This window comes from Lampetra fluviatilis, chromosome 47, assembly GCF_964198595.1.
Source record: "Lampetra fluviatilis chromosome 47, kcLamFluv1.1, whole genome shotgun sequence".
Classification (NCBI taxonomy): domain Eukaryota; kingdom Metazoa; phylum Chordata; class Hyperoartia; order Petromyzontiformes; family Petromyzontidae; genus Lampetra; species Lampetra fluviatilis.
This window is the reverse complement of record NC_136321.1, coordinates 2,633,202-2,643,155: the sequence shown is the minus strand read 5'-3', so window position 1 is coordinate 2,643,155 and position 9,954 is coordinate 2,633,202. Positions and strand designations below refer to the sequence as shown.

Below are 9,954 nucleotides of genomic sequence, written 5' to 3'. Positions count from 1 at the left end.
CCCCTCCACGCACTCTCCTACCTCTCCCCTCTCATCTCACTCTACTCCCCTCCACGCACTCTCCTACCTCTCCCTTCTCATCTCACTCTACTCCCCTCCACGCACTCTCCTGCCTCTCCCCTCTCATCTCACTCTACTCCCCTCCACGCTCTCTCCTACCTCTCCCCTCTCATCTCACTCTACTCCCCTCCACGCTCTCTCCTACCTCTCCCTTCTCATCTCACTCTACTCCCCTCCACGCACTCTCCTACCTCTCCCCTCTCATCTCACTCTACTCCCCTCCACGCACTCTCCTACCTCTCCCTTCTCATCTCACTCTACTCCCCTCCACGCACTCTCCTACCTCTCCCCTCTCATCTCACTCTACTCCCCTCCACGCACTCTCCTACCTCTCCCTTCTCATCTCACTCTACTCCCCTCCACGCACTCTCCTGCCTCTCCCCTCTCATCTCACTCCACTCCCTTCCACGCACTCTCCTACCTCTCCCCTCTCATCTCACTCTACTCCCCTCCACGCACTCTCCTACCTCTCCCTTCTCATCTCACTCTACTCCCCTCCACGCACTCTCCTACCTCTCCCCTCTCATCTCACTCCACTCCCCTCCACGCACTCTCCTACCTCTCCGCTCTCATCTCACTCTACTCCCCTCCATGCACTCTCCTAGCTCTGAGACAGTGGTGAAAATTCCACATTCGTATGACGAGGGCGAGTCTATCCATATGGCGACTTCACCACAAAGCCGTGGGATGATGACTGTCTCAGTCCACGCCCAATCAGGAGTAAACTCTGCTTCTGATAACGTTTCTGAATCGTGTCCTCGACTGCCGTAAGAAACTTACCGGGGACCAGTCGCCTCCTTGTCTCTCTTCTATCGCTACTACCACGGTCACCGTTGCCGTGGACTTCACGCGTTGATTCCTCTACCCGTCTTGAGGACGCGGTCTCTACCAGACGCAGTAGTTTCTCATTCACACTGCGTTCACTCACCACTCGCTCACTCACTCACTCCACCTGCCAACTCACTCGAACACTCACCCACTCTGTCACTCTGTCACTCAGACATCCACTCACCACTCACTCACTCACTCCCTCCACCTGCCCACTCACTCACCCACTCACCCACTCACTCACTCCGTCACTCAGACCTCCACTCCTTCGCTGACACATTCATCCACTCACCCACTAGACACAGATCCCCCTATAGTTTATAACAGACTGTTGTGTCAAGCGCTGTTAGCGAGCACCTATCAAGGCCGCCACTGCACACGACGGGGTAGGTGTCCAGCACCACGCTCGGCCGCCGTTGTCTCCCCAGTGACGATGTTTACGCACCGCACTAGGTACTCATTTGAGGCTGAGTCGATCTAGGAAAAGCCCAGGACCGGTTCAGATAATCGTCACTGGTGTTAGCCGTGAGCGGGAATCGAATCCGCGCTCTACACTTCCACTCACTCACACACATACAAACCCACTCACTCATCCACTCACTCACCCAATCACTAATCACAATGTAGGTCACCCATTAACTCACCCACCCACTTACCCATCCACCCACTGAACTCACCCATCGACCCACTCACCCACCTACCGACTCGCTCACTTCCTCACCCACCAACCAAACTGCAGGTCATCTCACTTCTCTGTCTCTGCTTCTTCTCTCGCACTCCTCCACTTTGTGAATTCGCTCCTCCCATCCTCATCACCATTATCATCATTGCCCCCCCCTCCCCCTACCAGCCTCGTCACTACAACAACTTCGCTCTTTTCACGCCACGTGTTCGTTCGTTCTTATTAACACCTTGAACAGTGCTGTTTGTTGCTCGCCGCTGAGCGTTTTGGATCTGTGGGCAAAACAACTTTTTGGGAAGAAAAAAAACTGTGACAATCTGGGCCACTCTTGACAGACTCTCTCTCTCTCTCCTTTCATGAAATAAAAATTAAATATTTTTGCGAAATTTATTTTTGGGTCTTTGTGAGTGGGAACGCCGCCGCCGCTGCTGCTGCTGCTGCCGCCTCCATCGCGAGCGACCCTGGAGAGAGAACGAGACGGGGGGGGGGAGATCGTCCAATCGAGGTGCAGACAGAGGAGCACAGAATCACCGCTGTAAAATAGCCCCGGGCTGACACAAGCAAAACTCTCAAGCGAATTCGCCGGGGGGGTGGGGGGGGGGGCGTCGTGCGGACGGAGAAAGGGGGGGGGGCTGGCTGGAGGCTAGATAGTAGGGGGGGGGGGGTAAGAGGGTTTTTGGGGGGGGGGGTTGAGGGGGCGGGGGGCAGGGTGGGATGACGGGGGGGGGGGGGGCTGATCAGACCCTCGTATTTAACGGGCGCCAGGTGCTTGGCCCTGGCTCTTACCCGGGGTCCCTGGCAGCCACCTCGCGACCTCCTCGAAGCCAAGCGCCTCGGTGCCCCCCCCCCTCCTGAGTTGTCCACCCCATCGACCACCCCCCCCCCCCCACACAAACCGACCCCATCCTCTCTCGCGTGCAACTCGCCCGCGTGAAGTTTTCTCATCTCGAGGCGCGTCCAAACCCATCCGATTTGCCGAGTCGAGCTGCGTCTCGTTGTAACCGAGTCGTGTGTCCAGTGACCCCCCCCACCCCCCACACACCCACCAGGTACAACGCGGACCTTATCGCCCGGTCACTCGCCGTCCGAACCGCCTCGAAGCCAGGGACCCATCTCAACCTCTCTCCCTCCGACTGTCTCTGCGTCACCTGGGCGGTGTCCGCACGGGCCTCGTCGGAGCCTCTCGTCCACCACGTGGGGGCCTGCTCGACCCTTCCCCGCCTCGTCCACCCGACGGAGGTCGCCCCCACCCGCGATGAGCGGGGCCCACTTCCCCCTCCCCTCCCCCCTCTCCTGGGCCGCGCTCCTCTTCATGCAGAACTGCCGTGCCACGCGCATCTTCGGTAACCTCATCATTAACCCTCCTCCTCCTCGCTAATACTCCACCACCTACCCTCCTACCCTCCTCCTCATTAACCCTCCTCGTCCTCTTCATACATCCTCCTCCTCCTCACACATCCTCTTCCACATCATCAGCATCATCATCGTCAGCATCACCAATCTTCCACACCAGTATCTCGATTTTCCTTGCCCCACAATCTCGTCCCCTGAATGTCCTCACATTGATGGTCCGCTTCTATGTCGTCACATCCTGGATCTAGCCATCACCTCCTTCACATGCGCATCAACATCCTCAACATCATCGCCATCCACCATCACCACGCGGCCTCGTGTCTCCGCGCGTACTTCCTGTTCGTTGTTTGGTATTTGGAGGTTGTTGTTATTTTTCTGGCTGCCGCGGGGTCAAACACGTGTCCCATTGACCTCTGAGAGGATATAACCATTGGCACGTGCGGACCTGACCTCAAAAGTAACATAACTTGACCGCTAGAGTAACACGTGACCACTAGAGTACCACGTGACCACTAGAGTAACACGTGACCTCTAGAGTAACACGTGACCGCTACAGTAAAGTGACCGCTACAGTAAAGTGACCACCATAGTAACGTGACCGCCAGAGTAATCTTACTGCCGGAGTAACGTGACCGTTAGAGTAACGTGACCACCAGAGTAACGTGACCGCTACAGTAACGTGACCACCAGAGTAACGTGACCACCAGAGTAACGTGACCGTTAGAGTAACGTGACCCATAGGATTACGCGTGACCGGTCGGAGTAATGCGTGGCCGCTCGAGTAATGTGACCGCCAGAGTGACATAACCGTTAGAGTAACGTAACCACAAGAGTAACGTAACCACTAGAGTAACGTAACCACTAGAGTAACGTGACCACTAGAGTAACGTGGTCACTAGAGTAACGTGACTGTGAGAGTAACGCGTGACTGCTAGAGTAAAGTTTGCGCCAGACTAACGTGACCACCATAGTGACGTGACCGCTATACTATCGCGTGACCGATAGCGTGTCACGTGACCGCTAGCGTGTCACGTGACCGATAGAGTGTCACGTGACCGATAGGGTGTCACGTGACCGATAGAGTGTCACGTGACTGATAGAGTGTCACGTGACCGCTAGACTGTCACGTGACCAGTAGAGTAACGCTTTACCGCTAAAGTAACGGGCATTCTTTAATCGACCCACAATAGAACACACGAACCAACCATCCAACCATACTCACCCACCACAACCCAACCACAGTCAAACCCCCCCCAACCAACCACAACCGTCAAACCAAACTCCCTCCCCCCATGTATTCTACGTCGACTGTTGGAGCAAGGTGCTGTTAGCGAGCATCTATTAAGGCAAGCACGACATACGGGGGTGGGGTGGCCAGCACCACCTTAGTCTCCCGCGAACCAAACACACACGCATACATAGCGGCAAGCACATGCACGCCCAACCTGGCGCCGCTTACCCGTGTGGACACGGCTGCATATACCTGCACGCACGTGTACATAACACGCGGAACCCATTACCCTCACGACCAGTTAGCGATTACTGAATCCACTGCTTCACCAGACTTGACCACACTGCACAACGCTGACCACCGCCAGCTGCTGATGCGGTGGCCCAGGTTCAGACAATAGCCTCTTAAAGTTGACCGCGGCAGGGGATTGAAGTCGGATGGATGTAGGTTAACACGAACAAACTTCAACAATTTGATCAGGTAAGGCCCACTGAGCTGTACAGCTGTTTTTCAGAAGCGAACTGGCCGCATATCATAGCTCCACGAAGTGGCTTACCACGTGGACATTTCTAGCAGCCGAATACTCTGAATGCGTGTTTCTAAATGTGGGGGGAAAACGGGAAGACCCGGAGAAAAATCCATGCGATCACGGGGAGAACACGCACACTGCAAATATACAGCAGCAGGCGTAAGGGTCGGAATCGGAATTGGACCCACGACCATCTATATACCAGGCGAGGTAGTTAACATTTCATAGCCACCATGATGATGATGAGAGCGAGAGACACGCAAACTCCAAATATACAGCAGTAGGCGTCAGGGTCGGGATCGAACCCACGACCCCTGCATACCAGGGGAGGTAGTTAACATCTCCTAGCCACCGCGGTACCCCATGCATGCATGTTGAACTTCTTTCACACCGTACGTAGCCAACAGTGCGCTAACCACTGCGCCACCGTTCAAACCCCTCCACCGTTCGCCCCGCCGCTCCATCCTCAAAAAACAAGCAAAGATCCCCGTATAGGCTAGCATCGACTGTCGGGCAAGTGCTGGTCAGGAGTAGCTATGAATTCCTGCTGAGATGTTAACTCCCTTTCCTGATATACAGGAGATCGTGAGTTCAAACCCGACCCTGACGCCTGTAAATTTCGAATGTGTATGTCTCTCTCCCCGTGGTTGCGTGGATTTTTTCTCCGGATCCTCCGGTTTTTCCCCCTCCACATTTAGAAAGGTGCGTTTTGAGTATTTGGCTGCTATACATTTCCACGCGATGATAAGACAATTCGTTGGGGCTCTCATTTATTGCCAGGATACTTCTCAGAACGAGCTACATCGCTCAGCGGGCCTTTCCTGGTCAAATAAAAACTAGTTTAGGTAAGTAGAAAATAAAATAAATCACGACGTTTCGGGCGCAACACAAGCGTCCATCGTCAGGTGGCAAAGCATGTTCTGCTGCTGAGGCAGACTGTTTTAAAAGGTTGAAATGGGTGTAGCTCAAGGGTCATAAAGAAGTGACCGGGGCTAGTGATGTTAATGTGAGAAATCAGCGTGTAACTGTGAGATAGGAGGAGAGCGGCCTCCTCGACGAGGGCACGGAAGTGGCGATGTTACATGCTAATCCCTCCCATTACATCACTAGCCCCGGACACTTCTTTATGACCCTTGGGCTACACCCATTTCAAACCATTAAAACAGTCTGCCTCAGCAGCAGACTAAGCTTTCCCACCTGATGATGGACGCTTGTGTTGCGCCCGAAACGTCGTGATCAATTTTATTTTATACCTACGTGACTTTACCTACAGAACCAAAGAGTATGGATTCCTGCAGTCACGAAAGCTTCAAATAAAAACTAGTTCAGGTAAGTTTTGTATTTACATAGAGCACCGGGTTACTCATTTAAGTGTGAGTGGACCATTTGGGGACACCCCGAAACAGATTCAGATGTTTGTCACTGATGTTGGCCGTGAGTGGGGAGTCAGTGAGGAACGTGCGTGTGAATGAATGGGAAGCGGCAGCGCCGTGGTTAACACGATGCGCTACGAATCAGACGACCAGAGTTCGATTCCCGCTCACCACCAACAAGAGCGGCGTTTGCCTGATCCGCTCCTAAGTCGAATTCAGCCTGAAATGCGTACCTGGTGGGATGTGTGAACATCGCCACGAGGGAGACAAAGGCGGCCGGGCGTGGTGCTGGCCACGCACCGCCCTCGTGTGCCGTCCCGGCTTCAATAGTTGCTCGCTAAAAGCACTTGCCCCAAAAGTCTGTTAAGGCTATACGGGTGATCTTTGTCCCCTTGTGTGGGAGTGTGAGATGTGGAAGTACGTTGCGTGAAAGTCAGCGTCCAATAACCCGCACACGGGGCGCGCGTGAGAGTTTGCGTGAGAGTCAGACAAAGACAAAGCTCCCCCTGCTGTTGGGGCAAGTACTGTGAGCGAGCATCCCCTGAAAGCCGGCACGTCACACGATGGTGGCCAGTACCACGCCTGGCCGCCTTTGTCTCCCTAGTGGCGAGGTTTACGCATGAGACACTCATTTGAAGGCTGAGTTAACTTAGGAGAGGCCCGCGATTGGTTCAAATAATCGTCCCTGGTGCTGGTGTTTGGTAAATTCGTAGCGCTAACAAAGATTCGCCCTTTAGCCTTTACAAACTGTTAGCAAAGTACGAAAGAAGTTGAACATACGTTGGGGCAAGCGCTATAAGCAAGCACTTATGAAAGGCCAAAACGCCTTTGTCTTCCGAGTGGCGATGTTTACACATCGCAGCAACGAGGGGAGACCCAGGACCGGTTCAAATATTCGCCACGGTTATCGGTCGTAAGAATTGAACCTGGGTCGCCGGGTTCGTAGTGCAGTGCGCTAACCACTCTGCGCAAACCACGGCGCTTGTGCCAGGCTAGGTGGACTTTGAGGCCACGTGAAGTGTCGAAGGCCCGCTTGCAGAAGGTCGCGGGACAGACCCAGGGGCCCTGGGTTGACCGACTGAGATGACTGACAGATGCAACATTTGTGCTCCCCATTGTATAAATTACGTGTGTTTTAGGCGCCCGGCGCTCCGCTCGTTGTTGTGAGCGTCGCTCCTCTGCTTCTCCGCTATTGTTGGAGGGAAAAACTACCTCCAACTGCGCAGAAGCGTCCTTCACGAGCCTCTTCCATGGAGGACGGCTCCACATCATCCCGTACCACATCAGTTCCATCTCTTCTCGAGACCGCGCCGCGCCCGTTGTAGCAGTAGAGGTCTCACTCCGAATCAGCAGAGCGGCGTTTTCTTTTCACGCGGCTGCGTAACGCTGTGTGGAAAGCTTGCTCGGGTCTTCTTGGCCACGGTTAAGATCTCCCTTCTCTCTATGCTTGCGAAAAGTGACATAGACACACACAAATACAAAGATCCCCCGAACAGCCTTTAACAGACTGTGGGATGGGTGGCCAACACCACGCCCGACCCCCTTTGTCTCCCCAGTGGCGATGTTTCCACACCGCACTAGGGACTCATTTGAGACTGAGTCGACCTAGGGGAGACCCAGGATCGGTTCTGATAATCATCACTGGTCGTGTTAGCCGTGAGCGGGAATCGAACTCGGGTCGCCGGGTTCATAGCGCAGCGCGCTAACCGCTACACTACCGCTCCCCACTGACACAACAACAAACAAACACACACACACACTGACACACACACACTGACCCACCGACACACACACACCGACACACACACACTGACACACACACTGACACACACACTAACACACACACACTGACCCACCGACACACACACACCGACACACACACACCAACACACACACACCGACACACACACACTGACACACACACTGACACACACACACACTGACACACACCCACTGACACACACACACCGAGACACACACACTGACACACACACACACCGACACACACACTGACACGCACACACACACACTGACACACACACACACTGACACACACACACTGACACACACACACTGACACACACACACACCGACACACACACACGGAGACACACACACGGACACACACACACACTGACACAGACACGGACACACACACACGAACACACACACATCGACACACACACACTGACACACACACACACGGACACACAGCGCGCGCGTTCCGCGCCACGCGAGTCATGCTGCCGCCCACGCGCACGGCATGAATGGGACAGGGGAGGGAGGGTGGGGGCCAGGGGGAGGGAAAGAGAGGGAGAGAAAGGAGGAGGATGAGGATGTATTTTGACAGCGTGCAAGGTTTCGTTTGTGAGACGGCGAGGCGACGACTCTGCCAGCAACGGGCGAGAGGGAGGAGAGTGGAAGGAGAGAGGGACAGTGGAAATGGAGGGTGGAGAGTGGGAGGAGAGAAAGAGGGAGAAAGGAGGAGAGAGAGTGGGAGCGTGGAGATGGAGGGATGAGGGAGGGAGGAGAGAGAGTGAGGGTGGAGATGGAGGGAGGAGAGTGGGAGGGAGGGAAATGAGGGAGGAGAGAATGAGGAGTTGACGGATAGAGAGAGGGAGGGGGAGAAAGGGAGGGAGACGGCCGGTAGGAGATGAGGGAGGGAGCGTGAGAGAGGAAGGGAGGCGATGAGGGTGGTGGTGGTGGCAGCAAAGGGAGGGAGAGTCCTAAGTTCGGGGGAGGGAGAGCGGAGGAGGCGGAGCTCACAACTCTACGTTTCGCTCCGCGTACCCCCCTCTCTCTCTCGTTCTCACCCCCACCCCCCACAACCACCACCGCCTCCCCCCCCACCAATGTGCGCGCGCGCGCGCCCCGGACCAATTAGGCGGAGTTCAGTTATTAAGGCGCCGATCAATGAGACGGAAGCCACAGCAGCAGCAGCGGGCGGAGAGAGAGAGCGAGCGAGCGGTTGCGCGCGCCGCCGTAGCGGATTTACCCGCGCGGGACTCTTCGAACGCAGCAGCAGCAGCCTCTTCACGCGCACCTGGGATCGTGACACGCGGCAGACCCCACCTTCTCCTCTACCTCCTACTCCCCCCCTCCCTCTCCACCTACTTCGATAACTCATAACTCTGACTGCTGCCCCGACAGCTGCAATCCCCCCCACCCACCCACCGCTTCCAGGCCACCGTCCCCGTGGCTCTCGGCAGAGCGCGGCGCCGTGCAAGTGGCTACATCCCGCGCACCTGGATTGCGGAACGCGGATTCCACCTCGTCCACCATCTCCTCCTCCGTCACCTACTCCACCTACTCATCTTTCTCAAGCTATTGCCGCTAAGACTGCCACTGATCCTCCATCTCATCCCCCGACTCCGAGCAGCAGAGTTTGTCTAAGTCCGTGATTCGCGCCGTGACTCCGCGGCCCGCTCTGTCGACAGCAGCGCGCGTGTGACCCGTGCCGCGACTCCATCATCAACACCGTCACCTCCTCGTCCACCATCACCTCCTCTGTCACCTCCGCCGTCGCCACTCAATCCGACTGTGATGCATATTCCCGTAGACGCGGGCGTCAGTCGTCGCTTTACGCCGCCGTCCACCGCCCTGCTGCATGCCGCCCATCACCACCACCACCACCACGGCAGCAGCAGCAGCAGCACCAGCAAGATGTCCAGCGACGCTCCTCCCTTGAGCCACCAAGACGGAGCTCTGATGGGCGTGAAGATGCGCGGCGCTGGAGGCGGTGGAGGTGGCGGTGGAGGAATCGGAGGTGGAGCGCACGATCGGCCCATGGGGGACGTCCTGGCGGACCACCCGGGCGAGTTGGTGCGAACGGACAGCCCCAACTTCCTGTGCTCCGTGCTGCCCTCCCATTGGCGATGTAACAAGACACTGCCCGTGG

General features: G+C 55.9%; 1 protein-coding gene across 2 annotated transcripts in view; it reads left to right on the top strand.

The window, feature by feature from the left end:
- Positions 1-9,001: 9,001 nt before the first annotated feature.
- Positions 9,002-9,954, top strand: part of LOC144947822 (runt-related transcription factor 1-like) — a 37,972-nt gene continuing 37,019 nt past the window's right edge. For both annotated transcript variants that reach the window (XM_078877173.1, XM_078877172.1), the window contains exon 1: positions 9,002-9,954. This exon is cut by the window's right edge and continues 8 nt beyond it. In XM_078877173.1, the coding sequence (XP_078733299.1) occupies positions 9,600-9,954 (355 nt within the window). In that variant the 5' untranslated portion in view covers positions 9,002-9,599.